This window comes from Rhinolophus hipposideros (genome assembly GCF_964194185.1).
Source record: "Rhinolophus hipposideros genome assembly, chromosome: 11".
Taxonomy (NCBI): domain Eukaryota; kingdom Metazoa; phylum Chordata; class Mammalia; order Chiroptera; family Rhinolophidae; genus Rhinolophus; species Rhinolophus hipposideros.
In genome coordinates this window covers 45,524,700-45,548,213 of record NC_138057.1, presented here as the reverse complement: position 1 = coordinate 45,548,213, position 23,514 = coordinate 45,524,700, and the positions used below count along the sequence as shown (strand labels likewise).

Here is a 23,514-nt window from a genome sequence, read left to right as displayed (position 1 = left end):
TCGCGGTCATGTTGCTGAGAGGCTCCTAAAACTCTCAGCAGCCCCTCACTGCCCAACACAGAGAAGTCGGAACTTTTAAGACAAGGACCTAGATTTCGAGCCCCGGGGCAAAGCATCGCATCTGCGACTGGGACGCACGCGCCTTACACTGGCAGCACCTCGGGTATACTTCCAGCTAAACGAGAGCAGGCCGACCTTTTCGCAAAGTGGTTTCAAATCCTCCAATAAAAACCAAATCCTATCTCCTTGGGTGCAAAGGGGGCGTGGGCATTAAAAGCCTAGTCTTATGCGGCTGGTGTACATACGCCGGCTAAATGCGTTGCCCACTTATTTTCCATCGAGTGCACAGTCCACTCCCCGTGCACCCGCGTAAAGGCAGCCCAAGGAAAAACAAACCAGAGAAATTTTTGAATGCGACCTCACTTTGAAAAGAGTAGCATCAAACAAGGGGATAGCACCAAAAGATGCATTTGGCTCCAACTACCAAAAAGCCCCCCTCCCATAAGAAACTACGCGGTTAGTCGCTGGGTTACTTTCACTGAAATCTCAGGATTTTCATTTAAGGGAAAAGTGAAAAAGTGAACAGTGGCAGGAATTTTGCAAACTCGAGCCCCCAGTTTCCGTGGCTGCACACTTGCAGGTCCCTCTCGCTCTCGCGTTCCCGCGCGCTCCCTCCCAGGCCCCACGTTACTTTGATTGACAGCCGGGCCCCGCCGCTCTCCTTCCCACCGACCTTCCCATCCACAGTGCCAATCTCCGCGTCTCGCAGCTTCCCATTGGCTGGCTTCAGCGTCCCGCGGCTCCTCCAGGAACAGTTCCTCACCGAGCCCGGGAGGACGCGGCTGGCTGAGGAGGGGTGGGAGGGACCGGAGGGGAGACGGTGGAAACAGCAGAGATGGAAGCAAGTGGAGTGGGAGGGGAGGGGGAATAGAAGGGAGGCGGCCCGTCCAGTGCTGCGCCGCCATAGGCTCCGGGGAGGGTTGCGTCAGCACCCCACGTTGGGCACCGCGCATGCGATTGGCTAACGCTGGCCTCCTGCTCCCCCTCCCAGCCGTCCGGGCCCACGTCGCCCGCCGGCTCGGTGCTCTCGTCCCCCGCCCGCCCAGGGCTGGGCGGGGCCCGCGCTGGTTAGCTCCGGAGTGTGAAACCGCGTGTTAATGTAACCGGCGCGAGAGGCGCGGGCGGCGGCGGCAGTGGCAGGAACGGCGACTGCAGGAGCTGCAGCAGCGTCGGCGGGTTCTCAGTGCCCCGCGTCCCTGAGGCAACCGACTGCACCACCCCCACCCTTTCAGGGCCGGGCGGGACCCGCGCCACCAACCCGGACCTTCGCCGGCCCGCGGCGACTTAATCCCGGTGGGCTGCGGCTGCCCCGACTACTCCAGACTCTCCCGCGGAGTTTGCCGGCCGGGAAGGGAGGCCGAGCGGCGAAGCGCACTCCTGTTCTTCTTGCCACCATCTCGTGGATGTCGTACCCCGGGTCGTGAGAGAACTTTGCAGCGGGCTGGAGCGCCCTTTACGTAGAGGCATACGAAGGGAAGGAAAGGAGGAGGACCCAGGAAGGGTCCGAAGCGGCCGGACGGCTTGTGTGGGGCGAGTGCTCACCGGGCGCGGCTCCCGGATGCGCCCTGGCCTCGAGGAGCAGTGGGCGACTGCGGGACTGCCCTTCGTGGAGTAGCCCCGTCGGGCCTGGAGGGTTTGTGCAGCCGCGGAGAGCACCGAGTGCCGGCCGTTCGGGGTGTGCGGGGCAGCCTCCTGGCGCGCCCTCCGCACTTTCCCAGCCTCGCTGTCATTCCGCGCTTCTCAGCCAGGGTTGAGCCTGCGGGGCGCCGGGCGCGGAGCCTACACCGCGGCCGGGACCTCGCTCCCCGCCGCTTTCGAGGGGCCCGCGAGTGCCCCGCAAAGGTGCTGCCTGGACCCGCGAAGGTCGGCTCCGAAACGTCACTAGGCTGGTTTGTGTGGGGTTAGCCGGCAGCCACCTGCACCTCGCCCGCTGCCGGCGCCGCGGGGAAAACCCGGAGAGGAGGCAGACCGGGAGAAGAGCAAAGGAAGGCAGCCCGTCTGGATTTGTTTGCCCGGACGGTGGCCGCGCACACTGATCGCCTGGAGGAGCGCGCCGGAGTCACCGTTCCCCCACCTCCGCGCCCGGTTGGCCAAGGCCTGCGGGTTGGAGAACAGTGCGGTGTCGCGGAGGTTCTTCGAGCAGCTGGGCCCGGGGTGCCCCACGATGTGGCCCTGAACGCGGGAGCCCACACTGGCGGGAACAGGAGCGGCCGGGCGCGGAGTGGCCCGTGCGCCCCGCCGAGCGCGCCTGCGTGCGTGGCCAGCGGGCCCCCTGCGCGTCGCGTTTCTGCCGGGCTTACGGGCTTAATTTTTCTCGGCGGGATTAAAGTTGGAAATTGAGCGGAGAATTGAGTTGCCGGGGAACAGAGCCGCGGCGGCCGCCAGAGCGATGTTCCCGCAGAGCCGGCACCCGGTGAGGCGCGGCTGGCCGGGGAGACGGGGTAGGGGGGGCGGGAGGCACTCTTCCGTGCGGTAGGGAGGCGGGTGGCTGCTACATTCTGACGGACGCCCTCGTCTCCGGGGCTGCAAGATTGGGAGGTCCCGGGCCCTGCTCTCTAGAGGTGGGTAGTGGGCTGAAACTCCCAATTCCCCCCACCCCGTTTCTTCTGGGTCACCTCCTACTTGACGTCTAGACAGGGTGACGGGGGCACCGGGAGAGGCCGGGGTTTCGCTCCCGCAGCCACATCCTCCTCCTTCCCCGGGGAGGGGAGGGCGCCCCCCCCCCCCGCTTTGTTTCTGGTCTCGCCTATTTGCATGTCAATGCGGCCCTCGATCCGGCGCGCTTACCGTGGCCTTGGCGACTCTGGGAACGGGGAGCGTTAGGGATTTGTTTTTCTCCTCTAGTCCCCGGGGTCTTTAACGCCCCGGTGGGGGAGGGTGCGGCGATGACGACAGTGTCCTGGTCCTCCCCGGCCGCCGGGGAGCCCCTTTCCCTCCAGTCCGGTGACCCGGGAAAGGCTGGAGGGGGCTTAGAGCCTCTAGAAGCCGGGGGTCGGCGGAGTGTCCACTTTCCCCCTCCCCAAAGTGAAGCGCAAACTCGTGTTCGGGACTCCGTTATCCGCCATTCCTAACTTTAATTTTTGTTTGTGTTCCACCCACCTCTCTGTCCTCTTAACTGCTTTATCCACCCGCCCGCATCTCCATCCCACGGTCCCCCTCGCTGGTCGCCCCCCAGACGCCGCACCAGGCTGCAGGCCAGCCCTTCAAATTCACTATTCCGGAGTCTCTGGACCGCATTAAAGAGGAATTCCAGTTCCTGCAGGCGCAGTATCACAGGTGCGTGTCGGCCCGAGTGGGGCGACTGGTCGCCCGGGCAGTCCCGTGCCCCACGTCGCCCAGCCCCTGGGTGGCGGCGGCGGCGGCTGTACTTAGTATTTGTGTCCAGGCGGTGGCGTGTGGAGTCGCAGTTAAAACCTGTCATTCACGTTACCCCCTTTCCTGGCTCTTCCCGGGCCTCCTCTTGTCTCCTCCTCCTCCCATTGTTTCCCTTCTGCCGGTTTGCTGCTGTGCCAGGGAGTCTATTTTCCTGTGTTTAGGAGTTAAATGAGAACCGTCAGTATTTGCACTTCATTTATTTGTTTTGCAACAAACAGGCTGAGCTAAAACCTTGGTTCAGTCGATGCCCCAGCCCTGGAGTGTCGGTTCAGGGAGGCAAAGCCAGTGTTGAAATCGCTGTTTGCTATGGTAGAGAATTGGGCTGAGGCAAAGTCCATTACAGAATGCTAGATGCTTTTAAGCTGTGCCCATCATTGGTGATCACGAGGGGGGTGGGTGTGTCAGGGAAAGCTCACCTGCTTTGGCGTCATTTCTGTGTAGATTTGGGTAGAACAAGGGATTGGAGTCACATTTGTATTCATCTCAGCTTTAGTCTCTTCATCTAATGATACCTACTTCAAAAGATTTGTAAATAAAAACTATTTGTAAAGCACCATATCCATAGTGGACTTTCCAGAAATGTTAGTTTCTCGTTCCTATGAAGTCTTAGCTGGTTAGAGCTAAGAAATAACTGTCATGACAGTTTTTATGTTTGTCTTGCCTGAGAAAAAACACAGATGCTAGGGTGTGAATTTTCTTATTTTGTTAGAGGCTTTCTGATTATTGACCTTTTGTCTACTTGAAGATAATAATCTCTAGAGCTTGAGGCATACCTACCCACACAGTGTTTACCAAGCAGGGAGGACTTCAACCCACTTCACTGCAGTAGCTGCTTGACATAATTTTGGCAGGGATTTGGAAATCAAAGGTTTTAAAAGGGACCAACAATTGTAGAGGTAACTTTACAGGTACAGTGTTTCAAACCTAGAGACTTTGAATTGGCAAAGGTAGTGCAGCTTTTGCCTGAGACTGAAGATTATGCAAAGGCCAGATTTTGGTGGAGTCCTGAGAAGCACACTTTAATTCAGGGAAATAGGAATGAACAGATGACCACCAGGAGGAATCAGTCTTCTGGGTAGATCAGAGGTTTTGACAGATTTTTGTTAATAATTCTTGGCATCTGATCAGGTATGCACCAAGAAGAAAAAGAATAGTAGCTGAATGGATACCCTGTAATGTTCACCTTATTTCTTTTCCCTGTTAAATGCAGGGACAAAGCTTTTAGGTGTTTACCTAGATAGTTTATGGCTTTTCCAAATTGGTCTGTTTTTACTTGAAGTGTAAATATGTGAGGCAGATGTTAAAACAAGTGACATAATGTTTACATTAAGTTGCCTGTTTTGTTTTTGTAGCCTTAAATTGGAATGTGAGAAACTGGCAAGTGAAAAGACAGAAATGCAGAGGCACTATGTGATGGTAGGTATCAATTAGAAATTTTTCCTTTTCATGTAATATGAGCAAATACATGTTCTTAGCATCATAAAACATGAATTAATGAAATGATTGGTTCTTTTTTCTTCTTACAGTATTATGAAATGTCATATGGATTAAACATAGAAATGCATAAACAGGTAAGCATTAGTTAAATCTTAAGCCGTAATGAGAAATTAGTCATGATTTTCTCAGTAGTGGCTTTGTCTTCTTGTGGGGGGTTTGTGTGCTATTTTTCTGCCTTGGTTTCCCTTCTTGCAAATTGGTGGTAATACTTTGCAGCAAGGATTGCTTCTTGACAGTTAAAAAAAAATGTTTAAATGACTGGGTGAGTGGTGCTTTGAAAATGTAAACTAGCTTGAAAAAGCTAGTAGATAGGAATTGAGACTCTGAGTTTACTTTTCCACCTGGATAGATAAATTCTCCTCTTGAAAGATCTGAGTATTCTGTAGAGTTGCTGAAGTTGAGAATAGCTAATGTTTTTGTTCTGATTTGGAAAGAAGTGTGTGGACCTGTGAGACACTCTTGTCTTTAAATAAGGTTAAACAAGGTATATGACTAACTATGGAATTTTCTTTATGCTTTGGAGCTGCATAAAGTGATACTCAAGATTGATGGCTTATTAGCATACATCTTTTTGAAAAATTTCTCAGTTGATACAGGTTTGGATGTAAAAAAAAGAAAGTGTTCTTTTATGGCCACAACATATGTAGGGAGTTGCTTCAGTTCTAGTGCTTTTAAAAGCGTGAAAAGATTAGTGAGTGGAAAGCTGTAGCTATGACTATGAGTTTGCAAGTTCCCATAAAATTCACACTTATGGCTACTATAATGGTGTATAAAAAGAGTATTGAGCTGGAACAAGGCACTAAGGACCTCATAAGGGAAGAAAAGCTAAATGATTGCTCAGCCCAAAGGACCCTCGATTGAGTAGTCATTGTCTGCCAAAGAAAGCATTAATGGCAGGGTGTGTAAGTATTCTGGAGATATGCTGACATTCACTTTTTCATCAAGACGCTGGTACAATAAGTCTTTTAGAAATCGATTGCCTCTTAAAAAATTATCATCAGATGAAGTTGCACAGTTGGACACATTTCAAAGTGCAACAATACAATTCTTACTTGATGTATATGTGCTATTTCATCTCAAACCCTTGTTTCATTAAATTAAAGAGCATGGCTGACCGGCTGGGGCACAGTGGAGGAATTGATTAGTTCAGCCTTCAGATCTTCCTTATATTCAAAGACTTTCATTAAGCAAGTGCGTTTCAGAGTTGAATTCCGCTTTTGTAATTCTGCACTCTTTGATTTTTAATTCATCATAGATTTCATAACGTTAAGTTATCATCCTGTACATTAGATCTGTTCTCAGATATGTGTTTGAAAAGAGATAGTGAAGTTCAGGTCCTTTCGTTAATAATATAGTTGGGACTTTTAAAATGCTGATTTTTATTCTGATTTGCAAAGTTGGTAGCCTAGTTTATGTTGGGTTTCTGCCTTTGTTTTTGTGTGTTTAAATGGCTAGTGCATTTAAACATGTTGAGGCATCTGTAACTTGTTGATAGTAATTGGGCTAGAAGATCTGTGGTCATTTAAATAAATTATGCAAATACAGTTGGTCAAGAAGTTCTAACCTGTCACTTTTTTTTTTTAAAGTTAACCATAAAGGCATAATTTTGCTAACAATTAATCAGTAAGAGTAAGAGGAGCCTGAGCTTTTTCTTAAACTCATAAACTCAAAGGATTTAATAACCTCACTGACTTTTTTACAAGGGAATGCCACTTTGTGTGATGTATGCTAGTGCTGGATTTATTGGGGGAGCTAAGGAGGTGTGTAATTCTTCTGGCTTCCTGTTGGTTACATGGCAGAGTGAGCTCTTCTTTATCGAGTAGGGAAAAAGTCAGAAGGGGAGAAGAGGGCGAGGAACCCCACAGTGTGAAAATAGTTTTCTAATGAGTTTCTGTACTCCATCAGGCATTTGTGGGTGTACGCTGTCCCTACGTGAGCCTGTATGAGTTAATAATATGCTGTGTATAATTGGCTCAGTAATTTGAAAAATGTGAAAAGCTGAGACGCCATGTTCTTCATAGTAGGGTATTCAGTCCCCTGAAATTTAGTTTATATTGTAAATGCTGACAGACCCTTAACTAGAGTGGTGTGCAAAGCAATGCTATATAATTCAGTTTAAAGTGGCCTTACATTTGAAAAACATCCTCTGAATGTCACACATTAATAATAAGTTCTGAGGAGACATTTGGTGCAGCTAGTAATCATAATTCTTATTAAAACTGGTGACGTCTGGCCCCCAGGGTGTAGCCAGGCTCAAATTGATGCTTTTTGCCGCCTGATCACCAGCATGGCCTAAGTGCTCATTATATTGTAGAGAGGGCCTTTGGAGCTCTCATTAGATTTGACAGGAATTCTCTCTAGGGGGAAACTGGGCATTAGCGAGACTCCTGACAGGCTGAAATTAGTCCTGCTTTATGGCTTATAACCAAATGCTAGCAAGGCATCATCAGGGGACACAAAAAATTGTCATTTCTGACAACATCTTTGTTACTGAAAAAATGCAGTGATGGGGAAACTTTCTGTGGAGAGAGCTTTAATGTTAAGATTTATCTCCAGTGTGACTACTGCTCTCCCTTCCCACCTTTCAGCAGGTTTGTCGAAGGAGTGAGTTTTACAGATTTCAATGTCAAGTCTCACCAGATTTTTCCATCTGGGAAAAAAAGAGTAGAAGTGTGTCCAAATCAAAAATGGTATGATTGTGGTTTCCTTCTTTGGTTTGGTGCCCGCAGCCCATGTTTATATTGTGTCAACACTTCCTGATAAGCCTTCCCCTTACTTGCTCTGCTCCCATTTGTGACTGGTTACTGAAAAGTCAAAGGCATAGGGATGGTAATGGGTACTTAAAGCTTTTATTGAAGCATTAAAATGATTTTTTTTTTCTTTGAGCCTTTTGTAGATCTCTGCTTGTTCATCTCTCTCCAGGTAGATCTTCCACTACAACTATCTCTCTACAAGAGAGGTACAGACTTCTCATGAAAAATTCAGGCAGTTCTGATACCTCCAGTGTTAGAGTGAATGTGAATCTAGTTGTTTTGAGGTCTGTGCCTCGTGTTTGGCAATGTGAATTTTTAAGTGTTGTTTTTTTCCTGTGGTATGATATGACCTCATTTGATACTTTTGGCAATAAGGTGCACTATAAATATATAAATAAACTTGTATTTGCCCCACTGGCCTGTCTTTTCAGCAGGCTGATGAAGCCATACCCTAAAGTTGTCATTCGTGGCTTGAATTTGTACAGCACTTACCAGTTTTCAAAAGTGATTTGCCTCATCCTGTGAAGTAGGTTGGTTAGGTGTTTGGCTCTGCCTGCAGCTTGGGTATGTGTTCAGAGTCTGGGCCTTGCTGAACCCCTGTTGAACCTTGAGTTTGGGTCACCTGATCTCCAATTCAGTTTTTCTTCCCTTTACCCATTCTACTGCTGTTGGAGGGCGAGGCCAGTGGCAGAATCATCACTGGGCCTCGGCTCAGTGACTCAGGTCTACCTAGCTGCGTGTCTCTCCGGTTCTCACTCTTTGTGCTGACCAGCTTCACATTGGCAGGCCGTTGGGGCTAGGGACACACCCTAAAAGGTATGAAAATCAGCAGTACTGACTGGTCTGTGGGGGCCTGTCGGGACGGGGTCCCTGAGAGCAGTGTCCAGGCTCTCGGCCTCACGTGGAAAGGTGCCGGTCTGGTTATTAGATGGCCGTCAGCTGTAACCAGTTGGCCATTAGCCACTATTTTGTACATACGTAACTGCCGTGGCTATGCTAGAAAGGGCGGATGGATTGCGGTTAGCAAGTGCGGATGGCAGATGGTGCGGATCCTACTTCCTATGTCTCACCCGGCCGCCAGCGAGACTGTGGTGCAGGAAGACCCCTTGTCGGAGTATTGGCTGATGTTTGCTTCTTGTGTCTCGAGCAGCTGCCATGGAGAATATAGTGGTATGGCTCCCCTACCTGTGGCTCTGTTGGTGTTCCTTTTTGGCCTCACTATATCCTCTGTTCACCTGCCAGGAGTGGAAGCTCAGACCCTGCATTACAGGGCCACAGCCACGGTAGGGAGAAAGTTGTGACCAGTCGAGCAATACCTTCTGCAGGTTAAAATACTTTTAAGAACAAAAGAAAGTTTGAAACATGTTGCCAGGACTCCTGGTTGAGACCCAGCAAAGCAGTGAGTTTGATCAGTCACTTTGTCTTCTCTGTGCTTGTCTTCTTCTGAAGAGCAGGCAGAGTGAGTGCTTGGGGCTCTCCAGGATGTTGAAGAATTTAAAAATAAATGAAAGGACTAGCTCTGGAAGGAAAATGGTTTTCAACAATCAGGTCATGCATAGGGTGGGAAAGCAGAGGAGAAAGGAAAACTCAAGACAAGAGCTTAACATTTTCAAGCTCCATGCAGTATTTCAGCAAACACAGTGTCTCAGACCATGTAAATTTTGGAATGAAACTCCTTTCACAATTTTGATATGTGCTTTAAAGTTTCTCTTAAAAAATAAGCTGTTTTAGTACTTTTTAAAAGTGTTTATATGGAACTGTTAGGGATTCACCTGTAGGTTATTTCCTTAGATGTCACTCTCTTACTATTTGTCTGCAAGTTTTTTTTACCTTTCTTCCTATTTTTTAGCCAATTGTGTTTTCTGTCTACAGTTTCTCACTTGGAGATTTTTTTTTTCTAAGTCAGTGTCTCAATGGGAAATGACCAGCTGAAGTGTAGGCACTTAGAGTTAAGCTCCACCAGGTGTTAATAGCTTTGTAATACAAAGAGGGTAGCTGTCATCAGGATTGGAGTGGTCCCCAACTTCATATTCACTAGCCAGGCCTGTCCTTTACAGGCATAAGTTAAAAGATAAAGCTCCCTGTGTATTGAGAGCCCAGATTCTGAGGTGCAAGATTAGCTTTGTTTTTTACCCGGAGAAGGGCGGAGTCCTCACTCCTTAGCCTGCGCCTACCTGAACCCTTCAAAGCTGGGCTAGTTGCTATGTTCTGTCCAAGGTTGACTAGGGCACAGGATTTAGGGAAAGTGTCAAAAAAACTTAGTACGCTAGATAAACAGTATTTTTAAAATTCAAAATTGGTGCCAAAAAAACTCCAAGAGGAACAAAATATTATATAAACGTAGGACCAGGGAGGGTTGGGAACAGGGTTGAGACCACGGAAGCAAATTTCAGGGTCAAAGAGCAGAGAAGAGGTAGAATGAATGGCCCATTGGGAGCTGCTGTGATTTGTAGGATCTAACGTGGTGTAAAATACTTCATTGAGGTCCCAACTAATTAGGGACTTAGATCAGTGATTGGGCAAGTGATTAACAAGTTGCCTGGGCCTCGGTTTCCCTCTCTGTAAAATGAGGGGTTAGACTAGGCAGGTTCTAATGTCTGGTTCATTTCATGACGGGATCACATCACACCCCCACTGGAACCCAGCACCTTGTGTGTATCAATTGAGGAGTCTTTGACCAGAGGATTTAAGATATTCCTCCAAATAGTGTTTATTAAGAAACACTGAAAGAAAATCTGTTCCCTTAGAAAACATTTAAGTAAATCATCTTCTGTGGTAAAGATATATTCAGGTACTGGCTCATGGAACCATTTTAAGTTTCCTTAGATCTGAGTCTTTGCTCTTCTATTATTAAACTTTTGTGATCTCCAGAAGTGGATTAAATTGGAGGAAACTAAGAAGTTGACGGGACTTTCATCAAGGCTTTGATTGACTGTCACCCATCCCCGCAGCCCCAGTGTCCCAGTTGCTTACTGTTGCTTCAGATGTTTAAAAATTGAAATTCTCAGAACTTTAATGTGGAATGCTTGGTATATGGCTTTTAATTAAATTTTAGACAGCTGTTTTGGTCAGTGGGCTTACTTGACAAGATTAGGCATTTATATCTTCAAAATAGTCCTCACTAATGGAATTGATAAGTTCTATAGTAAGAAATGTACTATAGGGATTGTTCCATGGTTTGGTGTTTTAAAGAGAGAGGAGAGAGACAGAGAGACAGAGAGAGATTTTAGGTGTGGGCACCCAAGTGTAGGAGAGATTTTCTAGTTTTCTGAGGCATGGTGGTTTGATCTGAAAAATAAAAACAATTTACATTGAAATTTTAACATAAATTAAGATATTCACGTATTATCATTCACTTGGTTAAAGGAAAAATGGTTTCTAAAATTGTTTGCAAAACTATGATGATTGCAGAATTGCCCAGTTTGTAGACTGCGCAGTCGCCTAACATTTTTTATGAAAGTCCAAGAAATGTTGACACAAAGTTTTATCAAATAACCTATGATTTCGCACAAATCTATATTTCATTATTTTACAATTCAGCTTTTAATCATTTTAAAGTTTAATTCAATTTACCTGCTTTAAAGCAACATAAAATCATAACTGAGCATATTGTTTACCCCGTTCCCCACATTTTTCTCATACTAGGTACAACAAGGAAATTTAAAAATTTTTTTTTTTTGTGTAGTATTGGCCGCTTAGTCATTCTTTGACCACAAAATATGTTAGCTGTAAAAAAGGGTAGGGTAAAGGTCATTTTGGATATAAGGAAAAAACTGGGAGGAAGAACCAATGGGAATTCTGTGTATTGAATTGATTTTTCATCTGCCAGAGAAAAATTGCTATTAAGTGTGGGTGTACATCACTGTGCACACTGGGGAAATTAGAGTTGTATACACACCTCGTAGATACTCGTTAGACATTCATTATTCACTTGGTGAAGTGGAATCATTTGTTTCTCAAAATGTAGGTGTACATGAACTAGTGTGTCCAAATAAATCATGCAACTTGTTAAATCGCTGAAGTAAATGCAGTACTAGGCTGGGTTTGATATTAGTACCATTACTAATCTAACCAGATTATTAATCTGTTGTCTTTTATGCAACCTGTCAGTAAAAAATTTGAAAACGTATCACCAGACTTGTTTACTTATAAATTTATAAATTATCTAAACATAGTATCATAGTAATATATTGTATACGTTTAGAATAAAAAGAAATTTTAAACAAAGGGGTTAAAATAAAAGTTTTCATATTCTCAGTGCACCATTGGCTTGTCCTGTGTGGCCCGGCGGGTACACCCGCTCTCCAGAGCACTAGCCCTACATTTCAAACTCGCACTCTGCGTTGGAACTATCACCCTGGAAAGGGAGCATCTTTATGACGGTAAACGCAAAACTCTTTTAGGCGCTTGGGTCTTTTGGCCTCCTTGGTATGTTTGTTCTTTCTAATTTTGACTTCCTACTTCAGTAATTGCCTCTGCCCATCACTACAACCTTCTGGGTCTGATCCTGATGAGGGTCCCGGCCAGTCTCATTTGACCACCTCTACCCGCTTCCCTCCAGGTCTTTTAATCCAGCCGAAGGGGTATCTTCTTTGTGCCTAAAATGTCTTGTGTTTTTCTGTTTTCTTTATTGAAAGCCCCCGGGCCTTTTTGTCACACTGCACATGGCCTCCCTCCATAGCCTTCAAGGTCCAGTTCCAGTGACAACGCTGTGTGTTTACTTCAAGGCCTTCCATGACTGTTTGAACAGGAGGCTGACCCACCACGTAGTTTTGCTCTGATTTCTGTTTTTTCATGTACCTCTTTTGTTATTCAGCTAGGCCTCTCTTTCCTTGATGCCTGAGTTTGAGACTTAACACTTAGCCTTGCCAGTGAGTCAGGCAGGGTAGGCACTTAAGTAGCATTTAGTATGCGCCTTATGTAGAGTGTTAGTTGTGACCGTTTTAGATCCTGAACCCATATGAAAATCAGGTGCAAATTGCTTGGCAAAAAAAATCCTACATAATAGCTTTGTCCAGCAATTTTGACTCTTTGTGGACATGGTCGGATTCTTCAGCCAGTCCACGCAACACAGTTTAAAAACCTGAATCAAGAGTATGGGTCCTTATATGAAAATGAAGAATGAAATCTGTTTGATTTCACTACATGTTTTGTAGAACTTCAATTCTGATAATCTCATCTAACCACATTTGCTCAGTTGTTTTCCTTTTGGAAAAGTGATTTATAGTCAGAATATCACTGAGGCTTCTTAATGGAGAGTTTAATTATAGTAATATATTTGGGTTTGTACTATGAAGAGAGAAAACAGAAGTAGCATGTGGCTAAGGCTTGGGTGTCCATGTGAATTGAGTGTGTGAGTGAATCACTGTCCCTGGAACCTCTGCTTATCTCCAAAGGTTGACCACAGTCCTAATAGAGTTGTGGATAAGTTGCATTACAAGCTTCAGCCAAGGCATTAAACTTGACTTAGTTGCCAGGTTTCTTAATAATAATGATTGTACCCATTGATTATTTACTTACAGTCTTTACATAGTCCCTTCGCCCTCCAAATAATTTATTATGAAGAATTTCAAATATAGAAATGGAGAAAGAAATACACAGTGAACACCTATATTGTACCCACCTGTATGATACCAGGATTCTATAAATTAACATTTTGTAATATCTGCTTGTCAGAGATCTTACATAGAGCTTTTGCCCCCCACTCCCACTTCAGAATAAATAAATGACTAATTCTAGAAAGCGTTAATTCTGGAAAACTTAAAGGGTTTGTTAGAGCGCCGGGCCTTTCTTTATCTACCAACCCTATTTTAGACTGATATGTGGAGGAAGAATTTTCTCCAAGTACATGTTAGGAATTCCATCTTAACAGGTGTTTACAACATTTTCCTGTAAGACTTGCCCTTTGTGTTTTTGGCCTGGGTGTATTAGGCAATCCACCATTACATGGTGTTAAGGTGCTGTCTTTTTCAGCTGTCACCTGAAAGCAGAGATTTGTACTTAAATAGGAAAGCTGGATTTCCTTTTTCCCAAGCCCTCCTACGTTTTGGCCCTCTGTAATGTACCTTTAAGATGCAATCAGCATATTTGCTGGGGGAAATAGCTTTAGTGTTCAGAGGTAGGAAAGTGGGAAATAATTGTGCAAAAGGACTCTGACCTTGGACTTTGTGTGGCTGAAAATTGTCCTAGTGGAGAATTTAAGTCGGCCACAGAGGCCTTGGGTGTAGAGGGGTGTGAAGTACCAGAAAACAAAACCTCTTTGAGGCGGCTCTCCAAAGCAGGGGGCCTCTGGGAGCGCAGTTTTTGTTCCCACTTCTCCCCTCTGGGCGCCCTCTTGATGCCTTGAGCAAACAGCCAGTCATCGCGTCTTACAAGTAAGGTGACCAGCCAGTGTATTGACACGCACAGACACAATAGAAAACTGCATTAGGAGGCCAGCCATTGGGATTTGCAGTAAATATATTACAGAACACAAGTGACTTGCCGATACTGCTTGTTTAGCAGTTTGCAGGGGCAATGGCAGTATGGATTTTTGAATTAGAAGGGAAGGGCTGTTCTTTCTCTGTGCAGGAACATCTACTACTTGATGGCTTGGGAGAAAATTGATTTTGAGAACAAAATGCAGCTGCCTTTATTTGTGCCATTTGAAAGGCTTCTGTGGATTAGTGAGTGAAAATAAAAAGGTCTCTTTTGGTTTAGGAAAGGGGGTCTTAACATTGATCTGCATCTTGGTCTGGTATGGAGAAAAGAAGGATGGGGGATGGGCCACTAGTCCCCATGCAGCCTACAGCTATAGGTGCCCGCTGGGTTCTCAGACAGTTGTTATTTTCAGCTTTGGCTTTCAAAAGTCAGCTTTTTGGGTTGATTATTATAGAGGAAGCTTATTCTGGACAGTAGAATAGCCTGCCAGCCCTCACCCATTGAGTTTCCAGTGCCCCAGGAACTGTGCTGTAGGAGCTGTCCGTAAATCCTTCTAGCCCCCCTTTGTGTGGATGGTAATTATTCCTCCTCACTAAAGAGGTCGCAGGCTGGTAGGTTAGGGGATGAAGATGCACCTACCCCATAGGTAGGTAGTTACCAGGGTTGAGTGAGTTTCTATGTGCCGGAGCAGTTACAGTGAGGCCTGGCCCGGGGCACTGTGAGGATAGCTGTTCTGGAGCTTATTATCTCCATCTATTACTGACCCCTTCAACCCCTGTTGTTGGAATTCTAGGCCACGCTCCCATCTTGGTTTTCCAAGTTCAGCTTTCCTCCCTCCATCTGAATTATTCACTTTTTATTGTTTCCCTTGAAGTTTTTTTTGTTTGTTTTCTTCTAAGATCAGAAGCATTTACCTTAGGCTCATAAGGAAACTTTTTTTTTTTTTAAATGAAGCCCCCATTGGCAGCCTGTTGTTTAAGGTGTCTAGAGGAATTAAAATGCCTTATTTGGGCCAGACGGCAAAATGTGTCCTTGGAAGGCAGCAACCATAAGTAGTTAATACAACTATCAATGAGAATAGAGTTATGTTTTTTCAGTTAAGGGGATGGATGAACGGCAAAGATTTAGTTCATTTTATTGAAGTGAGTTTTGGCAGAATAAAGGATGGGAGGTCCATTTCTGATTTTTCTTTTCTAATGTGGAAAATCCAGCTCTTTATTTGAAGAGATTTTGTGATCCTGAAAAAAAAAAAAGGGTGGGGTATGAATTACAAGGCCAAGTTGTTGCTTGGTTAGAGAAAGAAAAAGTCACCAGCCTTGATGAGGTATACGTACATAAAGTTTTCTTTTGGCTATTAAAACTTGTAAGGCTCTATGAAAAATTCTGAATAGGTAATTGTGTTATGTGCTCCATGTAGATCATGGGCTGGAGATTTTTGTGGGCTGTCACATCCACAGCTGCTGCTGTGTGCTAATATTTGGGGGAACAGAGAAAGAAAGTGCACAAGGTTTGAGAAAAGCAGGGCCATTGGGATTACACATACTGGAAGTTTAGGTTATTGACACTTATTGCCAAGCACGATATAGTAGAAACTTGGTTGTCTTTGTAAGTGTTTAGGATAAAGGATGGCACAGCTCAGACAAATTGTGCCCAGAACCTGCTCTCAACACTTGCTTAAAAGCTTGGCTGTCTGCTGACATCTGTGCGCTGAGAAAGCTCCACATTGCTGTCTCTTTGTGATTAGCTTAAGAAGCGGCTCTGAAGTCCTGAATGTCTGGAGGGAAGCACAGGGTTCTTGACAACCCCCTCAGCCTGCCAGTTGGCCAGGGTTCTGGACCCCTTTCCATTTGTAAGCCGGCTGGCTGTTTTACAGTGCCTGGGCCGTGAGCTCCCACAGAGCCAGTCTCATTGCACAGCTACCAAGAAGATTGGACTTGGACCACTGTAATGTATCCAACTTCTGTACTTTTTAGCTGACCAAAGGCCAAAATCTTACCAGTAACTCAAGAGGGGAACTGCTGACTTTTGAATCGTGTAGGATATCTATTCCATAATTGACTAAGTTGGATGCTGTGATATTCATGAATTAAATGAAGTATAGGAGATGTCACTTTTTGACTAGGTAGATTTCTCTGAGGGTACAGGGCCTTTTGAACTGGTTGTTAAGACTGTATTCATTCTTATTTCTTGACCAATGGATCAAATATGCCTGAGCCACCTCAGCCACATGAATGTTAATATACACTGTAATCTTCTGCAGCCGTTGTTTTGATCATTATTTTGCCACAAGTTCAGATACCCCGCAAAAGCTGTGATTTTGAGTTACCCTTGTCAGTTTATCCCTCAAAGTACTGAAATTGCTTAAGTTTGTACGGAATGAGTACCAATTGATGCTTTTCAAAACAGTATAAAACGGAAGGGGCTTTTGAGTAGACTTTGCACTGTGAGAATATTGGTATCGACACCATTTATAATTTGGAGTGTAGTTTGAAGACCAGATTCTACTGTTTGTCACAGGCTGGTTAATATGGCTGTAAAAAGGAGATGAATGTGGCTACTTTTCCAAGTCTATTACTCAGGAGGACTGTAAATTTGATTGGCTGTTACAATTCTAGCAGAATCATTCGATTTGAGAGCAATAGAAAGATAAGATATCCAATTACCCAAATGATTTGCAGGGTTAGCCAACGTTGTCATGGAGACACGAGTTGGAACAAATTAAATTTTAAGCAATAAAATAATCTTAAAGCCCGTCTGGGAACAAGAAAATTTGGCAGTGGCACTTACCTGAATTGAATCTTAGCTTGACACGATGTTGTTTGACATTGATATACTGTGGGTGCCTAAACTTATATATGGCACACCATTACCTTAAAAAAGTAGCTCGGCCAAACCAGGAAAGGGGAGTATTAGTATAAAGTTGGGATATTAACATTGATTCCATGATTTAAATGATAATTAGGTTCTGGGTTCCCAAGCATATTTTGTATTTAAGGATTGAAATGCCTTAATAATGATTAAGCAGCATTAATTGGACACTTGAAAAAAGATTGATTTCGCAGCAGCATACAGTTTTGGGAACTGCTGGCTTCCTTTGTGTGTATGTTAGCAGACCTAAGAGACATCGTGTGGATGTCTTTTGGTGGGGGTGGAGGTGTAAGTATGCATATATTTGCATGTATGAATAAGGAGATTTTGGCACATGCCTGTGCACTGCAGATAATTCTCCATATTCCTTAAAATTTCTACTTTGCTGCAGGCCTGTTTGCAGACTGGGAAAATTGCGTTCCAAACTTCAGCTGATGACCTAAAACCTGAGTAAGCGTCAGTCTGGGGCTTAGAAGGTTATTTCCCTTTATTAATGTATTGTTTAACTGATTCCTGGCTTGTGCCGCAGATTTGAAAACAGCCGAGTGGCCCAGAAGGAGGGAGGGCTTTTTATCCATATGTCTATTAGACAGATGGAGATGAAAATTGGTCTGAGGTCAAGCCATTTGCAGCGTTCTCACAGCCTTCGATTTTCCTCTCATCCTCACCACAGATCATCTCAAATGATTCAGTAATGACCAAAAGTGCAACATTGACCTTTATTCCCTGGTGGATTACTGTATTTCACAGTCCAAATGGCAGGAAGTCTATACTGTTCTTCCAGAAGGAGCTCAGCATTATTGAACCAGCCCAGCCCTGTGGGAACCCTGTGAGGGCAGACTAGTGTAACAGAATACGTGGGTTAAATTTGGTTTCTGGTGCTCTGGGAAACAAGAATTGACATGTTCTGAACCTACATAATTAATGAAATAATATCTGGGATGCTTTCTAAAAACATGCGAACACATACATTGATTTGTCCACTGGTAAAATAACTGGTGAATTACAGGAGTGGTAACTTCTGGTGGCCCCTGGTTTGTAAATTGTCCTCACTTCCGTGACTGTGGGTTCTACTTATTTAATGCTTCCCCAGCATATATTAGACGACACATTGTAACACTGTATCATTTTAAAATTGTAAATTAACATGACTGGGCATAAGGGTATCCCAGAATTTTCTTTGACATACTTTTTAAAAAATTTTTATTTATTAAAGTGTGATTTCCCAGGACCCATCAGCTCCAAGTCAAGTAGTTGTTTCAGTCCAGTTGTGGAGGGCGCAGCTCACAGTGGCCCATGTGGGGATCAAACCGGCAACCTAGTTGTTAAGAGCACTGCGCTCTAACCAACTGAGCTAACAGGCCACCCCTGACATACTTTTAAATGTATATATTTTTGGTCGATCCATGTAACCCTGAATAAATTTTCTATCATACAGAATATCTTTTTTCCTGAAAGTAGCTTGATTGTTACCTTGGAGAAATGGTGAATTTTTCTCTCTTGCTGAGGTTTCTCTGTGGATTGTATTGTGATACAATGATCAGTTTTTTAAAAGAATAATTTGTGTTTAAAGTGATATTCCAGTTTGCTTCCACCTGCATTGCTGAGTAAATCTGTGAATCTTGAATACAATAGTGAATTCTCTCATCTAGGATCCTTGTACTTAGCATCTTCTTAAATACTTAAGGGCTTTTCCAAAAGGTTACGTTTTGAAAATTTTCACTAGCATCCCAGATTTCATATTAATCATTACCTAAGATGCTTTTGAGAAAATAGTTTTTTCTCAACTGTTGACTTCAATGTGCACAAGATCTTTTCTTCCCTAAGCAGCTCCTAATCTTTGATGCCAGCCTATGCTGAGTACAGCAGTTCCTAAGGCAGAGGCAGACTCTCAGTTTGCAGTGGCGTCCCCTCCCTTAAATTCTGTCTTCTAGCCACTCTGGGGGTAAACTGCATTCTGGAGCTTTGCAGGTTTCTTGGCACATGATGTTGATTGAAAAAAAAAAAATTCCCACTTTCCAGCTGGGAAGGCCAGGAACCTTGTCTTCTTTCCCAAAGGACCACAGCTCCAGAAGCTCAGCCAGGACGACAGTAAGGCCCAGGGTCGAGGCTTCTTGACTGAGAATGAGTTGGGGGCTTGAGCGATGGCTTTGCCCTGGGGCTTTCCCATCACATACATATCTAACTTGCGGCCATTTTGTGGCCATGCCCCCATGGCATTGATGGCGTAGGCCTCCTGGTGGAATGCTGGTTTCCTTAAGAAGTTGGCTCTGGAAGAAGAGTGTCATCATGTGTGTAGGTCATTCAGTTGTAGCATGGTCACCTCAGGCAGGAAATTCCTCTCCCAACTATCTGAATTGACTGTCAATTCCAACCTGTTAGGGAAATACCCCAAACTGCTTATCCAGCGATCTCCACCTGAGATGTGGGGAGGGGCTGATAAGGATGATCAAGGTACTGCTCAGGAGGGCTTGAGAGCAGTGTGCCTCGCTGGTTTGCTGTGTCATGATGGAAGGCGAGGAGATAGTGACTGTAGAGCGTTGGAAACCAGGGCCAACCAAAGACAGGTTACGGAGACCGAAAGGTTACAGAGACCGAAAGGTAGCTGTAATGAAAAAGAAGCTTTAAATTTCATTGCAAAGAAAATGTTACAAATTTTGAAACAACCTCATCAACTTGGTTTTCAGAGGTAACTTGATTTTTGTGTATTCCCATGTAGCCTCTGTCTTTACAAAGGATATTTTATTTTCGTAATTGTAATTTTAGCCTTCTTCCGATGATGGTGATGATGATGGTGATGCAGTCGGCTTTGCCTCCCGCTGATCCTGCTATTGTATGATATTATCTAATTTCTCATGCACTCTCTCATGACTAAGACCTGTGAAGAGGGTGAAAGGTGTAGGTTTGCTGGGGTGTGTTCCAGGAGAGGCTTGTTCTCTTTCCGTTCTGAGAACAATACGTGATGACTTCACAGTGTGTTCTGTGACTCACTCTGCAGAGTTTGTCTTAAAAACCTTCTGTGGCGTAACAGTGCATTTTCCTTTAAGGTCGCCAAAAACTGTCTTTTTCCATCATTGGACAAGTCAGTACGATTTCATGTGAACAGCACTTTCTGAACCTCATAATGAGGGCTTCTGAATAATGGAAATATGCTGTTCAGGCACTGAAACAGCTGCCATGCTTTTGTCAAGGATGCATCTTTACCAAAATGACAAATTAGAGCCCAAACGCTCTGCTTGGCAACAGTTGGGTCAAAACATTTAAGTAATTAATTAGAAGGAACTGAAGGGGGAAAATTTTACACAAATAGACAGTGTTGCAGACTCAACTTCATCTTGGAAGTGCAACTGAATTCTTAAAAAAAAAAAAAAATGAGGGCAGCCATCAAGTGGGTCCTGCCAAGCTTGTCATTTGCAAATAAATCAAAAGACCATCATTGCTGGAAGGAGAACCAATGAATAGAGTTGCTTTGTCATTCTTTGATGGGCCCCACTCTCAAGCCTGCTATTAAAAATGAATGCATTCAAGAGACTCTGCATTAAGAACATAAACAATTAAGGGCACTTGAGTTGTTCTGCTGAGAGCTGCCACGAAGAAGACACGAGAGCTTTCTCTGCTCTCCGGAGATGCAGGCCCCTGCAATCTGTCTCTCGAGGAGCCACAGAATGGGAGCAATTAGTGTTGCTATCTCCGCCCCCGGCAGCCTTCAGCAAGTTTTTTTCCCCTTTCTTTTAACCCCTCCTTGTTTTCAGAGAAGCTTCGAGTGTGAACGATGAGCAGTGAAGGAAGAGTCTGGGCCCAGTTGGAAAGGGCTCAGATTTAGAATTCTGTGGGAGCTGCCAAGTGAGGGGGAGTTGGAACACAAAAGTTATTATCTGCCAGTAATTGGTGACTTATGTTCTGATTAATTGAGCCACTAAACGGTTTCTGTCATCTGGTACTCTTTGTTTTGTTTTAATCATAGGGTTTAAGAAGGGGCGATATTATATTGCCATGGGTGGAATCATTTAAATGAATACTGCTTACGGTTGTTTCCCACAGTAGGCAAATGTGTTCTGACACCCCCGGTTTGTGTTCTTGCCTTGGTCTTGTTTTATAAAAAATGTGTGGAGAAGGCTGCCATCACCTTGTGGGAAGGCTTTGGTGAGAGGCAGGCCTGACCTCCCCCGCCTTGTTTCTGACCCTAGGCAAGTTTCTTTAACCTGTCAGTCTATTCTCACTGGGGACCAGCGTGGATTGAAGATTAGACAGTGGGTGTGAGAAGCCCTGCTGTGTGCTAAGCAGTGGACTGCCGCCTTCCTGGGTAAGGGATGGCAGCAGCTCCTCAAGCTGTGGTTCTTAGTCCAGTAACTGCAGCTCACTGGGAACTTGACAGAAATGTAGATGCTAGGGCCCCAGACCTCTTGACTCAAAAACTCTCCGAGTGGGGCTCAGCCATCTATTATTTTAGCAAGTCTTTCCGGTGATCCCAGTACACTCTTATGTTTGAGAATTACTCATAACCTCATGAACCATTATAACCTTGACTTAATAAAGATACCCCAAGTTATTTTCATTTGGATGTCTCCAAAACGTGCTTAGTCATTTTATTGACATAATTATGTTTTAACTAGAAAGTCACAGTGGTGCATTAGAATTTAAGGTAAAATTGCCTTTTCATGAGACTACTGGTGAAGCTTGCTATGGTGGGAGACAGTAAATCTGCTGAATAGAGGATGTTCTGAAGGAGGTTTCTAGGCCAAGAAACCTTTCCCCCTGGTATGAAGGGGAGGGATGTGTTGAAAGATTGCAGTGTTTTGCGTATGTCGTTTTGGGTACGTGGTTTTTGTTCAAACATCTTGAATTTTTATCTAGGTATATCAGATGTCATCTTCAGGAAATAGAAATGTATTTATGGGTGCGTTTCTGTGGACTTTGCTCTATTGGTGGGCCAGATCGTCTGCTATTAGGGCCCATGCACTAATTCTCTCTGCCTGTGAAGGAGAGAGAGGACTGAAGTACACTTGGGCTGCGACTTATCTAAGGTTTGCAATTTATACCTGAGGTCCCCTGCAAGATGCCTACTCTGCTCTGCAGAGCACTGCTGCCAGGGCAGCAAGGGTGCAGTGCCCCTGTCGCTGACAGACTGGGGCTGCTGCTTGTGTTACCATTGTTGGCCCGGAGATGACACGGCCTTGGCCCTGTGCCATCGAGTCCTGTTTGGGCTCCGTTGCTTTGCAAAACAAGGCTGAGTTTATCAGCTTTATTTCTGGTCTTGAGTAAGTTCCAACATCCCACTTCCACTTCCTGGAGAAAGGACTAGGCAGAGAATGTGGCTTCTAATCTTGCTTTATGAGTTTGAGCAAGTCATTTCCTTCAGAAGTCAGTTTCTCCACATGTGACTGGAGGATTGTAAGCGGGCTGGGCACCCAAATAGTTTCAGGGTTTGCCAGCATTGTTGTGACTCAATGTCAGTCACACGCGTGGCAGCCTGACAGCCCCTTTTTCCCTTCCCAGTTTAAAAATACATTTAGACAGTAAATCAAGGGTGGTGTCCACAAGGTCACTGGAGGGGAAAAAGTCACCAGTACCCACGACCACAGCAAAATCACTTTTTATTTTGGGTATCAACAGTCCTTGGCCACATGCATGTGTTGTAAAAGCACACAGGCACACTAACATCACACCTTTGTTCTTCCCCTCCTGCTTCATTTAGTAAATGTGTTGGCCATTTAAGCATCATTATCATAAATATAACTTTAATAGTTACTTGCCTTGCCTTTGGGTTGATACAGTGTATTATTTAACTGTTCTAGTATTAGGTAACTGATTTCTCAGGTGGGCAAATGTTAACATTTTTCAGAATCTCTGCAGATAGTTGTGATGTGTTGAACTTCAGTTAACATCTTTACCTGGCTTTTTCTCTTTTGCTTTCAAACTCATGCTGCAGTGAACAGCTTCATGCATGGAATGCTTTTCATTTGAAATATTTCCTTAGGATAAATTCTTACCAAAGGGTTTGAATAATTTCACGCTCTGGAAACACTGCCCAATTGCTTTCCAAGACGACTACCAATTTACTCTGCCATCAGTAACATTATCGTTGTTTTAGTTTCCCAGAGTACTCATCATCATTGTATTTTATTAAATTTTTAAAAATAAACTAACGTAACTGGTTTAAAGTGAGGTACCTTACAACCAAATTTGCATTTTGTTTGGTTACTGGTAAGGTTGAACACTGTTTTTCTGTATTGAACATCATTTCACAGACTCCGAAACTTCTAGTCAGAGGGATTTGGTCGTTATCTATTTATTTTCCTACGTGTACTTTGTTTTCATGTTCTTGCCCGTTTATCTGTTGCCAGACACTTCTTACCAACACTCCACTGTGTTTTTCTCTTGGCTTCCTGCTAGGTTCAAGGAAACCAAAAGATGAGTTTGCCAGCCCTCAGCATAAGCAGCATTTTTTATGATCCATCAATTTGCAATTTAATGGTGGTGGAGTTTCCCCTCCCTAAGCTGACTTTGGGCAAGGTGCCATTGGATTGCTTTGAGACCATGG

The 23,514-nt window shown here is 44.5% G+C and overlaps 1 protein-coding gene across 7 annotated transcripts in view; it reads left to right on the top strand.

The window, feature by feature from the left end:
- Nucleotides 1-1,156: 1,156 nt before the first annotated feature.
- TLE1 (TLE family member 1, transcriptional corepressor) overlaps nt 1,157-23,514 on the top strand; it is an 84,343-nt gene continuing 61,985 nt past the window's right edge. For 4 of the 7 annotated variants that reach the window (XM_081067637.1, XM_081067635.1, XM_081067636.1 and 1 more), the window contains exons 1-4: nt 1,187-2,473; nt 3,236-3,336; nt 4,788-4,851; nt 4,962-5,006. In XM_081067637.1, coding sequence (XP_080923763.1) covers nt 2,450-2,473; nt 3,236-3,336; nt 4,788-4,851; nt 4,962-5,006 — 234 coding nt within the window. In that variant the 5' untranslated portion in view covers nt 1,187-2,449. Of the gene's footprint in view, nt 2,474-3,235; nt 3,337-4,787; nt 4,852-4,961; nt 5,007-23,514 lie in introns of all 7 variants that reach the window. The other 3 variants (XM_081067633.1, XM_081067632.1, XM_081067631.1) reach the window with 1 other exon arrangement.